Source organism: Chiloscyllium plagiosum, unplaced genomic scaffold, assembly GCF_037043375.1.
Source record: "Chiloscyllium plagiosum isolate Xiang-an unplaced genomic scaffold, Cpla_swu_hap1 HiC_scaffold_1, whole genome shotgun sequence".
Lineage (NCBI taxonomy): Eukaryota > Metazoa > Chordata > Chondrichthyes > Orectolobiformes > Hemiscylliidae > Chiloscyllium > Chiloscyllium plagiosum.
In genome coordinates this window covers 43,018,125-43,032,636 of record NW_028270139.1, presented here as the reverse complement: position 1 = coordinate 43,032,636, position 14,512 = coordinate 43,018,125, and the positions used below count along the sequence as shown (strand labels likewise).

At 39.5% G+C, this 14,512-nt stretch overlaps 1 protein-coding gene across 1 annotated transcript in view; it reads left to right on the top strand.

Moving 5' to 3' along the window:
- Nucleotides 1–14,512, top strand: part of LOC122548331 (cytokine-dependent hematopoietic cell linker-like) — a 175,258-nt gene that overhangs the window by 54,274 nt on the left and 106,472 nt on the right. Inside the window, exon 4 of the mRNA XM_087986506.1 lies at nucleotides 11,159–11,202. Within this exon, the coding sequence (XP_087842632.1) occupies nucleotides 11,159–11,202 (44 nt within the window). The remainder of the gene's footprint in view (nucleotides 1–11,158; nucleotides 11,203–14,512) is intronic.

Below are 14,512 nucleotides of genomic sequence, written 5' to 3'. Positions count from 1 at the left end.
ATTGGTTTCTTGGTTTCTAGAGAGGCAGACAAGATTGCATGGTCAAACCTTCTTGTTTTGCAACTCCCATAGATAGCTGACCAGTCTATCCTCCCTTCCAACTGCAGCCATGGATCTCCCATACATCTGATTCTTCTATCTTTCTGTTGTATCTGCATAATACATTTGCAGGAATTTAACTTTCCCATTGATGCAGTGCTCTCAGCCTCAACTTAACCCTAAGGGGATACTGGGGCTTTGGGGTTATCACAAGATCCCTACCCTGATTACAGCATTCAAACTGCAGTGACTTGCTCCTTTTTAACAAGGTTCCATGTGTGTGCAGATACAGTCTGTCTCATTTGTGTTTACATGTTCTCTTTTTTGTTTGGTCATTTCCTTCTTGCAATTTCACCCTCTTTCCATCCAGCATTTTGTGTTGTACTAAAATTATGTTGTTGAATCTCTAGTACCACATTTAGTATGACTATTACAATAAGAAATGTTTCAAAAATGTGGTTCAAAGAATCAAGCTACAAAAATATCACTGTCAAAATATCACTTTCAGTCATAGTAAATGTGGGACAAGTTCAATCTGACAATGTCATTGCAACCTTGTCTATCTCCATATTGAAAAATTCAGTGACTGTTACAGGTGCTATTCTTTTCATTCACTGTCAATTAAACCACATTATCTGGTATTTGACAACAATGTGTTGCTGTTGCTAGGTTTACTAACACTTTTGTGCCCACAATAAAAACATTTGTACAAAACTCCAAATTATTACATAACTTGTACATAGGAAGAAAAGTGAGCAACTGAAGGGTGCCTTACTATGAATGAGAGAAGAAGTTAACATTTTAATTCTAAAAGAACACAAATTAGGTGATTTTTATAGAGGTGTTTATAAACTGTATTTAAAGATTTCATTCATTCTTTCAATCTAAACCACAACAATAGGACAAAGAACAAAGTTTTTAACTTGGAAAAAAAACATAAATGAGCAATATCAAGAAATTCATCTTCATACAATCACTAACTTGTGGAATAGATAGACAGGCAGAGATGGATAACTGCTCAAATAGGGGACAAGGAAAAGACTTCTTACCGAAAAGGTGGGGTGTCTGTTGGGGGTTTGAGGGTCAGTCTTGGTTTGGTGTTGTGATGTCATCAATAATATAATACAACCAATTCTTCTATAACATGTTGGTTGTGTTCTTGTGCAACCCCGCCTTATAGAAAAATCGCACTTTAGAAACCGTGCTTAAAGTGTTGGTGCTGTAACTGTGTTACAGCCAACACACGTTTTAAAAATTTGTACTGTAGAAACAGCGTCCCAATTTGTCAATCATGTTACAGCAAATTCACATTGACAAAACAAGCATTATAACAGAATAACCTGTACTATGACAGTACTCAAAATGTATCCTGCTTTACCAATATTATCATGTTCCCTACTTCCCATTTGTGTAATCGAGATAACAATGGACTAATAGAAGGACTAATAGAAGACATAGTCCGATGCTATGATTGAAAAATTGTGGCGTTTTTCTAGATAGATAGTTATCGATGCACCAAATTGTCTTACTCATCCATAGTTTATCTTGTGAACTTGCATATAGTAGTATAATGTTTCATGTTAAGCACATCTCACAGTGATTGATTTGCCTTTGAATTACATTTTTACCTTACTTCCCTTTATAACTGTGCAAATTTGCTGTAACTTCCTGTTGAACTGATTGTGGTTATGATCTCAGTTCTTGATTACAAGTTTGCAACCAATCAAAAGAGAAACCACTTAGTAGATATGAGATTAACCATGCTATTTAATTGCAAGACAAAGATCACTCTGGTTTGCTGCTTGTAGCAAAAGCAGAAATACGACTAAAAAGAATGGGTTTACAATTTTTATCTTTTTGAGTTTCTTAGTTCCTCAATAGAACTGGCCACAGCATGGAACTTTAAAAAAAACAGGGCCAATAGAATTGCTTTAAACTGTAATTGAAAAGCATGTAGCTGAAATTCTTAGACAAATGGTATAACTGTAAGAGTAGTAAGTGAAAACCTAATCTACCTAATTATGTTTATTTATAAATACATAGTTGCAGTGATTGGAAACTACTTTCATAGTCACCATGCCCAAAAGGAGAATCAAACTATATAGTGTGTCTCCGTAATGGCCAATGATAAAAATAAGCCTTTTCTCTGATGAGCATCGAGAGTTGATTGTTGTGGTGTTCAGGATCAGGTGGCGTATTGAGGAATTGTATTAATGCCAATACTGTCATGGCCCTGGCAAAATGGGAGGCAGGCAGTATTTCTCATGTCTCGCTCCTAGTAAGTGTGGCACTGTGTGCCATCCAATGCCAAAAGACACTAAGTTGCTCCCTCATGCTCAACACTAAACCAAGCCCTTTGCAAAGTGGCCTAAACTTAAGTTATAGATGACATTCCATGTGAATATGACTTGATGAAATTACCTTTCCTTGATTTCCTCAATCTTTCTGCAGTCTTTTATATGGTCAACCACATTCTCCTCCAAAGCCCCTCATTGCCCAGCTCAGTTGCTACATAGTTCTATTCTTACTTATGAATGAGGATTCTTATTATCACTTCGAGAATTCCAAAGGATCCATCCTCGGTATCTTGCTCTTCCTAATCCACAGTTATTCCCTGGTAACATCATCTGTAGATATGATCAGTCTGCTCTTGTATGCTGATGGTACCCACTTCAATGTATTGGCAACCTTCCTCAAATTGTCCATTGCTAAGTGTTGTCAGAATAATTGCTTGATAGCTGGTTTCAGACAGAAAATATTCGGGAGAGTTAAGCCACTGTTTGCAGCCCCAGCTGAATTCAACACCATTCCAAACTGCCATTTCAGGCTGAACCAACTCTTTTGAAGTCCTGGCATGTCAAAGCATGCTGAGATCATCTCTCTATTTAAAAGTTGACCCTCATAACATTCATAGTCTTGCCTCTGCAAAATGGCTGCTCAGCAGAGCCATTGCTAGAGGTGGCCACAGCAAGTGCTACATCTCTAGGAGCAGTAACTTTATTGGGAGTTTTCTACAGACTCCCTAGTAGTAACAGAGACATGGAGGAGTAGATTGGGAGGCAGAGTTTGGAAAGGGCAGAAGTGACAAGGTTGTTGTCATAGGTGACTTTAACTTCCTCAATATTGATTGAAACCTCCCTAGTTCAAATAGTTCAGATGGAGCGATTTTTGTCAGCTGTGTCCAGGAAGGATTCCTGACTCAATGTGTAGATAGGCCAATTAGAGGAGAGGCCATATTAGATTTGGTGCCTGGCTTGGTGTCAGAATTCACGGTGGGAGAGCATTTCAGTGATAGTGATCACAACTCCCTGACCTTTACAAATAGTGGAGAGGAACAGTAGAAGGTATGGGAAAGTATTTAATCAGGGGAGGGGGAATTACAATGCTATTAGGCAGGAATGGGGCACTTAAATTGGAAGTAGATATTCTCAGGAAAATGCATGACAGAAATGTGGAGGTTGTTTAGGGAGCACTTGCTGATAGAGCTGGACAGGTTTGTCCCACTGAAGAAGAGATGGTAGGGTAAAGGAATCTTGGGTGACAAGGATGTAGAACATCTAGTCAAGAGGAAGAAGGATGCTTACTTAAGGATGAGGAGGCAAGGATCAGACAAGGCTCTAGAGGATTACAAGGTAGCCAGGAAGGAACTGAAGTCCTGGACTTCGGAGAGCTAGAAGGGGGCATGAAGAAGCTTTAGAGGGTAGGATTAAGGAAAACCCTAAGGCATTCTACACTTACATGAGGAACAAGAGGATGGCCAGAGTGAGGGTAAGGCCAATAAGGGATACTGAAGGAAACTTGTGCCTGGAGTTGGAAGAGGTAGGGGAGGTCCTTAATGAATACTTTGTTTCATTATTCACTACTGAAAGAGATCTTGTCATTTATGAGGACAGCATAAAATGGACTTATGTGTTCAAACAGGCTGTTGCTAAGGAGGAGGTGCTGAAGATTTGGATAAACGTTAGGATAGATAAGTCCCCTCCGCCAGACCCAAGGTTACTACTGGAAGTGAGGGAAGAGATTGCTGCACCTTTGGCAATGATATTTGTGTTCTCACTGTCCACTGGAGTAGTGCAAGATGATTGGAGGGTATTCCCTTGTTCAAGAAAGAGAATAGAGATAATCCTGGGAATTACAGACCAGTCAGTCTTATGTCTGTGGTGGGCAAAGTATTGGAGAGGATTCTAAGAGACAGGATGTATGATTACTTGGAAAACCATAAGCCTGAATGAATTCTTTGAGGATGTGACAAAACACCTTGATGAAGGTAGAGCAATGGATGTGGTGACATGGATTTCAGCAAGGCATTGTAGGCTGAGTCTGAAAGTAAGGAGGCATGGAATACAGGAAATCTGGCTATCTGGATACAGAATTGGCTGGCCCATTGAAGACAGAGGGTGGTAGTAGATGTAAAGTATTCAGCCTGGACCTTGATGACCAGTAGTGTTCCACAAGGATTGATTCTAGGACCTCTGCTCTTTGTGACTTTTTGAAATGATTTAGATGAGGAAGTGGAAGGGTGAGTTAATAAGTTTGCTGATGGCACGAAGGTTGGTGGAGTGGTGGACATTGGGGAAGGCTATTGTAGTTTGCAATGGGATATTGACAGGATGCAGAACTGAGCTGATAAGTGGCAGATGGAGTTCAACTTGGACAAGTGTGAAAGGATTCATTCTGGAAGGTCGAATTTGAATGCAGAATACAGGGTTAAAGGCAGGATTCCTGGCAGTGTGGAGAACAGAGGTTTCTTGGGGTCCATGTCCATAAATCCCTCAAAGTTGCCATCCAAGTTGATAGGGTTGTTAAGAAGGCATATGGTGTGTTGGTTTTCATTAGCAGGGGGATTGAGTCTAAGAGCCGAGAGGTTATGCTGCAGCTCTACAAGCCCTGATTAGGCCATACTTGGAATACCATGTTCAATTCTGATTACCTCATTATTAGGAAGGATGTGGAAGCTTTACAGAGGGTGTAGAGGAGATTTACCAGGATGCTGCCTGGACTGGAGGGCCTGTCTTACGAAGAAAGGTTGACGGAGCTAGGGCTTTTCTCATTGGAGTGAAGGGTGAGAGGCGATTTGATAGAGATGTATAAAATGATCAAAAGCATAGAAAGAGTGAATAGTCAGAGATTGTTTTTCCCAGGGCAGATATGCCTATCACAAGGGAGCATACTTTTAAGGTGATTGGGAAAAGGTTTAGGGGAGATGTCAGAGGTCAATTCTTTTCACAGAGAGTGGTGGGTGAATGGAATGCACTGCCAGTGATGGTAGTGGAGTCAGATACATTAGGGAGAAAGTGAGGTCTGCAGATGCTGGAGATCAGAGCTGAAAATGTGTTGCTGGAAAAGCGCAGCAGGTCAGGCAGCATCCAGGGAACAGGAGAATCGACGTTTCAGGCATAAGCCCTTCTTCAGCCTTTCCTGAAGAAGGGCTTATGCCCGAAACGTCGATTCTCCTGTTCCCTGGATGCTGCCTGACCTGCTGCGCTTTTCCAGCAACACATTTTCAGCTCAGATACATTAGGGACATTTAAGCTACTCTTGGATAGGCACATGGATGATTGTAAAATGAAGGATATGTAGGTTAGTTTGATCTTAGAGTAGGATGAAAGGTCGGCAAGTCAAGGGCTGAAGGAGCTGTACTGTGCTATGCCTTTCTATGTTCGATGTTCTACACCAGGAAGCTTTGCATCCTGAAGATAAGTGAATGGAATCCTAGAGCACCAATCTGGAGAAGGTGATTGCTGGGTAACCTTATTGCCAGGGTCCAAAAATCAGGCCATATCACATCCCTGGAGGACTCTTGGAAGCAAGGTTTATCTACTAGTCATCCCCCACATTAAAGCAGACCCCAACCCCGCCTCCACTTCCCAGTAAAAAAGTGTAAAATACCAACCGAGACATAAAGAGGATCTTAACTGATCAGATAAATAAACTGAGCTTTGAGCAGTTGGGTTATGTGCCACCTTTGGCAAAGTGACATGGCATCTGGAAGGCCTGGAGTGCATCACCCATGCCTCTTCATGGCATTTTGCTCCTTTTCCACACCCTAGACTGTCCCTCAAGGCTGGTGAACCTCAAATTCCCTCCCAAATGCTGCATCTCTTATTCATTGACAATTACAACAGCCAAAGCTCTCTATCATTTCACCTCATTTTCTCCATTTTAAAACCTGTTAACATCTAGCGCTTTGAACTAGAATTATTAACCTCCTTTGAACCGTTTTCCATTTATTCTCTTTACACATTTGAGAAGTGCCTTGGAGTATTTTTCTGCATTAATGATTGCATTTACGGACAAGTTGAAGAGAATACAGTTTGAAGGAGTTCACTTCACTGCTTCATGGAATGAATGAATTATTTTATAAAGAAAGATTGAACAGATTAGGCCTACATCCATTGGAATGTATTTTTAAACATATATGATTTTGAGCAAACTTGGCAGGGTAACCACACTAAGATATGGGGTAGTCTAGAATGAGGGACATGGTTTAAAAACTATGGGTCTCCCATTTCAGACAGAGACTGGGAGATTTTTTTTCTCTCTTATAACATTGTTAATCTGTGGAATTCTCTTGCCTGGGTGCAGTAAAGGCTGGGTCATTGAAGATATTCGAAGCTAATCTAAATATATTGATATTAAATAAATAAGGTCAACATTAGTCAAGGGTTATGAGAGGCAGGTAGAAAGTGGAGTTGAGGCCAGGATAGGATTAGCCATAATTCTTTATCCAATGGTAGAGCAGGATGGCCACCTCCAGCTTCTACTTCATTGTTCTTGCTTTCAGTCATTGATTTAGAATCATCAATTTAACTGGGTTTCTGGGCAGGATTGTTCAACTGTTGAGTGTATATTTCATTGCATCTGCACAGACAAAGAGAGTCAAGGATGATCCAAGATTCGACATGAGACTTCATCTAAATATCACAGATACGCTCCTCTTCTATCTCCACAAGAGGTACACCTGGAAATTTAGATGAGGGTCTGAAGCCCAATTTGCATCATTCCAATCTTCCTTTGTCTCCCATTGCGAGAATCACAGGATGTCTAAAATACAATGCAGGAGCACAACTACAAGTGAAACACTAGTCATGTTATCCAAACATCGATAGTGGAAATGGCTTTTATATTTGCTTTTCTTCAGGCAAGTGCTTTTGAAAACAGCTGTTTAGAAATCTAGCCACACTGTAATATATTGCCAGTCTGGTAGCAACAAGAAGAAAATGTAGATATCTGATCAAGGTTATGCTTTAAACGACTCCAATAATTAATGATCCTTAAAAGTGCAATAGAAAATAGGTCAGTGGGTTACTAAAATGCTGAGATTAAATTGGAGTCAACCCAGCTGGAGGGAAAGACTGATGGAACAAATCCATACTGGAAAAATATTTTAATTAACTTAATTAATAGGCACTAACCTTCACTATGAAATAACAAAAACCATGATATCATGTTTATCCGAAGCAATGTCGATATCAATACAATCCAGAGATGAAATGTGTTCCATTATATACGAGGATAATACTTGTAAGGATATCAATTGCTGGGCCAGTCCGCAATGATTCCTGCTATATGTTTCTACAACTGACTTTCCCACTTAACAGCCAACATTCAAACCTGCTCAGTAGGAACTGGGTTTTAAAAATTGCTAATTATGTCTTCAATTTAAATAGGGCAGGATTTCCAGTTTCCCATTATTTCCATGTCCCCACATTCCACCTCATGTGTTCATAAGTATCCGGACATTATTATTGTACAGCTCAGAATGAATGAATAGTTTCATTGTCACATGCACTGTATTTGGGAAAATACAGTGAAAGGTGTTTTGTTGCTACAGTCTGGAGTCACTTTGGATTTCAAAATGAATAAAAAGAAATTAATTAAATAGAACTTCATCTTCTGTTCAATCAAGAGAAAAATATAAAGGCAGAAAAACAAGAAATGATGTTCAACTTTACAGTCCTTCCTGTCAAGCACGGCTCCAGGTTTTATTAACTACTGTAAGATATTCCAGTCTCTGGGCGACAATGAGTCCCCCTTCCGGGAATGGCCGATGCCCAAGGAGTCCCGGGCATCGCCGCCGCCTCACTGACATCATTAGGTGTCCCTACTCCAGGACCACTGCAACCACCGCCGCATCGCCTTCGTCATGAGACCCATTCCAACCTCTTCCGCAACACCACCGAAAAGAACAGAGGTAGAAGGATACGGCTGACCGAGGGGATGGGTGCACGTGCCCAAATGCTACCTACATTGCTGACACCGCCATCTTGTTCTCATGTGGAGGCCTTCCAAGCCAGTTTGAGATTGTTATTCGACTAATCCCTCTCCCTGCCTCACTGCAAGTGAAACTTTTATCAAAATCTCTGTTCTAATGTTTCTGTTCAGCTCTTTCAATATATTTCCATTCCTGTAAACGCAATATTAACCAGAATGTCACAATTCCCACATTAGAAGCATCCTGAGAAGATTAACAGCTGAGTTTTAAAAAGTGTTGGGATTGCAGATATTGTTGTTTATTTTGTAAACTGAATTGCACATAAATAAATAACATACATTGCTGTTCACAGGCTCTTCTTATGGCATTATTGTAAAAGATTAATGTCCTAGTTTGATTTATCACCCAGCATTGTTCATTATTAATCTGCAAAGATATTCCATTATTCTTTCTGGTTGATAATATCCACAAATCACCACTCAAATCAACAAATCATCCTTTTTTTAAGATAAGGAACATTTAGGCTGAGAGGAGCAATGCAGTGATGTGAGGAAGAAATTGTTATATCTTCTAAAATGAACTTGATTTTATAAAATATTATTTTATGCAGGGGTTTATGCTGATTACTAGTCCTGGGGTAAAGATTATACTCCAAATCTAGTGAAGAATGGTAATGAAAAATTCAAGGTTACCATACCCACAGAGAAAGGTTCACACTATTATTGTTATAAATCTCACTCATTTTTAACTCAGTAGAATTTATTGGACTTTTTTGTAGTTCACATGGCATCTTTCCAACTACTGTAGTAGGTACACTGATATATATATTCCACACCAAAGTACATTTCCTGCAGCAAAGGAAATACTGCAGAACTTTCTTCAGTAAGATTAGATTACTTACAATGTGGAAACAGGCCCTTCGGCCCAACAAGTCCACACCGACCCGCCGAAGCGCTACCCACCCAGACCCGTTCCCCTACATTTACCCCTTCACCTAACACTACAGGCAATTTAGCATGGCCAATACACCTGACCTGCACATTTTTGGACTGTGGGAGGAAACTGGAGCACCCGGAGGAAACTCACACAGACACGGGGAGAATGTGCAAACTCCACACAGTCAGTCACCTGAGGCGGGAATTGAACCCGGATCTCTGGCTCTGTGAGGTAGCAGTGCTGACCACTGTGCCACCATGCCGCCCACTAAAATGCTGCTTTGTTTTTAAAATTTCCGTACAGTATTTGGAGAGTGGGTGGACAATGAATGTAATCTACCTTTTCAACTTGGGGGTGGGGAAAACACGTAATGGAAGTAGAATCATCTTCCCAACAGGGTAAAAAGCTACAGTCATTTTAATGCATCAAAGCAATTTTTGCAGTGCTCCAACCTTCCAACCAGTTAACTGCAAACCATCTCTTATGATTATTGAGGCATTGTGGTCAAACACCAATCTTTCATACCAATTCAGTTTTTAAACTTAAAATATTGCATGGGATTTTTATTAATCCAAAAATTAAGTCTGGCACATGCAATTTAAAATACATAGGGATGTGATCAACAAATCATCTCATCAGAATAACATTTCAAAATCTTGGCAAACAATGAAGTACAACTTCAGTGCAAATATTTTCTTGGAGAGCCCAAACTAGACATAACCAAGCCAACTTAATTTGAGTTACAGATTCCAATGGGGAGGGTAATATAAAGCAGCCTGTGAGATTTAATAGGTCTCTACTAGATGGGCTTCAAATGTGGGGCAGTTGGATCAAGACAAAATGCACCCATTTACACAGCTTAAGCTTCATACTGTTTGAATGTTAAAAACTACAACCCTTCAATTTACCCATCATTATCATGAAGGTGAGGCAAGCTTCTATTCATCAGTGGTGGACAAGTCACAACTTTGAACTCAATCAAATCAAGCCAAAACAATTGCTCAAAGACCCCTCTTCCTTAACCTTCCTGAACCATGGATCTTAACTATTGTTAACTGGAAAAACAGAGTTTGAAGTGTAACTATTCCACCACTCATAGCCTTCAGAAATAAGTTGATTTTGTGTTCTGGTTTATACGTCGCACCTCTGCAATTTCAGATCAGATCGTCAGCCCAAATTCTTCACTAACAACATGTCATCTTGTAAGCATTAGAAACCATGAAAGGCAAAAAAGAGACTTAGAATGTTGACCATTTATCAGTGACTGCCCAATCCATTTTGTCTCTTAACAGAAAGTCTTGCATAAATATTTCCTGATCCAAAGGTCATCAAACCAAACTGGAAAATAATCATCTATTTTTTCCTCTTCATTCCTTGACCGATAACTATACACAGACAACTTTCTATCAATTGTATCCCATTGTATGATCAACTAGGCGAAAGTGAGGACTGCAGATGCTGGAGTTTAGAGTGTGGTGCTGGAGAAGCACAGCAGGTCAGGCAACATTGAGGAGCAGGAAAATCAACGTTTTGTGCCTGACCTGCTGTGCTTTTCCAGCACCACAACCTCGACTCCTATTGTATGATCTCAATTGAAATGTATTTTCATTGCCTCTTAACTGAATTCTCATGAAGGTGTGAACCAAAAACTTCGGGTTTTTTTCTTTTCTATTTTAGAAATGCCTGCTTTTAGCTAGGAGCTTATCCAGAAAAAATGTTAATATCTTGGTGTTAGAAGTTGTTTCAGGCAATGACACAAAACATTTGATATCAGATTGATATCCCATTATATATACATATATCACCTTGTAATTAGTCCCATTTTAGATATGATATCACACCCACCAGAGCCTGTTGTTTCTCAAAGGATCATTGTTTATTTCTGGGTTTTAATAAAACAATTCCACATTAAGTAATTAGCATTTTTCTAGTTTATGTCTTAATTATATTTATCTTGTAACTCTCTAGCTCCAGGCCAAAAAAGCATGCAGGATTCACAGGCCATGCAACAGGTATGTGATCACTTCAGATTTATTAAAATAAATATGTCTAATGTTTTTCATTGGAATGAATTGTGAAAAATCAGTACCCAGAAGACATCATCTGTTAGATTCATAGTAATAACACCAAGTAATACTTAGGTGTTAAGCTTCAGGGTAATCTGAAGAAAGTAAACTCTTTGTGCAAAGGAGAGGTAAACAATAAATACTGGTAATATAAAACAAAAATACAAGATGTGGGAAACAAACTGCAGATCAGAGAGTATCTGTGAAGAGAAGATAGACCAAGTGAAAAATGAAAAATGAAGAGGTGTTTTCATACAGCAGAATCTTCCTGACCAGCTCAAAGGCTACAGAAGGGATGCAAAAATTCAGCTTCCCAAATACGAGTTAAAGTTTTGATTCTCAGAACTTTTCAGGGTTTGCTTTCCCAACTTTCTGTTGCACTCAGTAGCCTGCCACGAATACTCATTAACAGCCCAGTTCACTAGAATTACATTCATGGGAGCAATCTTATTTGACAAAAGCGGGGAGTATATGAGTTTGCAGATCTGATTATCTATATTTTATAATATGACGCATGTACCTCATGGGGTAGACTTCTTCCACCAAGTTCTTGTGAGTATAAATTTCTTCAATAACTTGGCTTCAAGTCCAGTATGCACATTGAGGAGATCCTCCATCCTTTTGTGTGGCACAATTCAACTACAATCATGGCTCAAAACATTTTTCAAAATCTATTTATTCTTTTCAGGGATTTGAGTATCACTAACACAGTCAGTACCTGTATTTGTTGCCCCTGAATTAAGCAGCTTGATGAAGTGCCTCGGGGACAGTTGACAGTTGCCACACTCTATCATGAAGAGTAAGCCAAGAGTTCAACACGGTCAATGAAGGTCACAGGGTGGCAAACCAGGTGATGGCTCCCTGGTGAAGCGACAATAAAGAACTATTTGCACAAATAATGACAGAAGCTCATGCAACATACAAGGCTGAACAATTCCACAACAAACAGAGCAGTTCTAAACTCTGCCGATCCATCACATCCAGTCATCAATGTGGGTGAATAACTAAACAACTTATGGGAGCAAAACGCTCCTCAAATAACCCCACCAGTAGATCAGTGCAAATGACCAAGGTTGAAGCATTTGTTTCCATTTTCTGTCAGAAGTGCTGAGAGCATGATCAATCTCGGCCTCCTTCTGAGATTCCTAGCATCACAGATGTCAGTCTTCAACTAATCTTACTGCACATGATAACAAAAAAAATCCTGATTGATCTAATTGTAACCTCAAATTTGTTTTCTCACCTACCTATCATAACCATTCACCATCTTGTTTACCAAGAATGTATCAACCTCTGCCTTAAAGATATTTAAATGTTCTCCTTCCTAACACCTTCTCAGGAAAAGACTTCCAAAGCAACTCAAAGATTCTGAGACCAAATATTTCAGGTAATTTATGTTTTAAATGCACGTGCCCTTATTTTTAACAGTGATATCTCATACTACATTCTCCCATAAGACAAACATTTGCTCCACATTTACCCAGTGAAGACCCCTCCAGTTTCAATCAATTTACTTCTTTTACTTCTAGAACTGAAGAAGGGTCATTGGACTCAAATTGTATACTCTATATTCTCTCCACACATGCTGCCAGAACTGTTCAGTTTCACCAGCAATTTCTGTTTTTGTGCATTCTAGGTACTAGTCTGGTAAACCCTCATTGAATTGCTTCATCAAAGAGAGAGACCAGTATTGTACAAAGTGCATCAAGTGTGGTCTCATCAATGCCTTATATAACTGAAACATAAACTCCTTATTTTTGCATTGACCATTGATGTACAATAGCAGCATCATATAACATCCACAAGTCATATGGCCTCCTGTTGCTGTCCTTTTCTCCTGGACCATCTTCAGGGGAACCCCCAGGAAGGAGCTACCAAACATGTGAAGCTGCTTTTTGGACTGGCCTCTGCTGTTTCCGGGGTGGGTGGGTGGGGAGGTTGAGTGATGCTGCTGGATTACAGACAGTGAATTACTGACGAGGTCTTTTCAATATCGTGTCCAGAAGTTGAAGCCTGAAAGGTTCTGACAGAGACCAGAATGTCCTGACTGCCTAAAATAAATTTGTGCTCCACCCATTCATGCAAATGTATTGAGCTGAGAAACAAGTGACTGTTCTAAAAAAATCCAACCTGGCCCCTAGTGAAAATAACTATTGTATTCATGCCTGCCTCCACACTAAGTTTTACAAAAACAGGATTCCACCCACAGAATCTACAGTACATATTCAGAAGGCTAGCAGAGTATTATGAGTAATTATGAGGGGTATTAAATGCAGAAGTAGGGATATTGTGCTTTAGTTATATGGGGCTGTAAAGAGACCACATCTGAAGTACTGTCTGCATATTTGTCATCTTAAAGAAGAATGCAAATATTTTGAAGCAGTTCAAAGAAAGTTTACCAGAAGGAGAGTTGTCATTTCACGTTTTGAAGGGTACGAGGTGATTTGATTGGCACATGTTAGATCCTTAAGGTTCTTAACAGGGTAAATACAGAGGTGTTTCCTCTTCTGGGAAAATCAAGAACTAGAGGGTATCACAAAATGGGTATCATCCATTTAAAACAGAGACTAGATGATTTGTTTTTTTCAGGGTCTTGAGTCTTTGGAACTCTCTGAAAAGTTGGTGGAAGCAATGTATGAATATTTTTAAGGCAGAAGTGGATAGATTTTTGGTAAGCAAGAGGGTGAAAGGTTATTGAGTGTAGGCAGGAATATGGATTTGAGGTTACAGTTGGACCTACCATGATCTTATTAAATGGTAGAGTTGGTTTGAGGAGCCAAATGGCCTACCCTTGCTCATAACCAGTATGTTTGTAAGTTCACATTTTTAAATAACATACACAATCATTTTGCATCAAATATTAGGAATAATCACACATGATCAGAGCTGAGAAGCAGGTCATTTGTGCTCATTGTAACTTTGGCCTGCTGTACTGTAGTGATCTCACCCCCCACCCCTCCTGCCCTTTCCCTGTCACCCTTCAAAATTTCCAGCTTAAAACATTGATCCAAATCCTTTTTAAAATTTATTATTAAATATGCTCTCTGTTTCCATTACCTATTCACATAATGCATACCAGGTCATAAATTATTGCAAAAATATAACTTTCCTTTTCTGGCCTTTGTCCAACTAGCTTGAATTCCTATCTTTTATGTTTTCAACCTTTCTGCTTCCTGATACAGGTTCTTCTGACTTTTGTCAAAACATTACCTGACTTTAAATATGTTCAGTTAATTTCCCCTTCTTTGCTCTAATG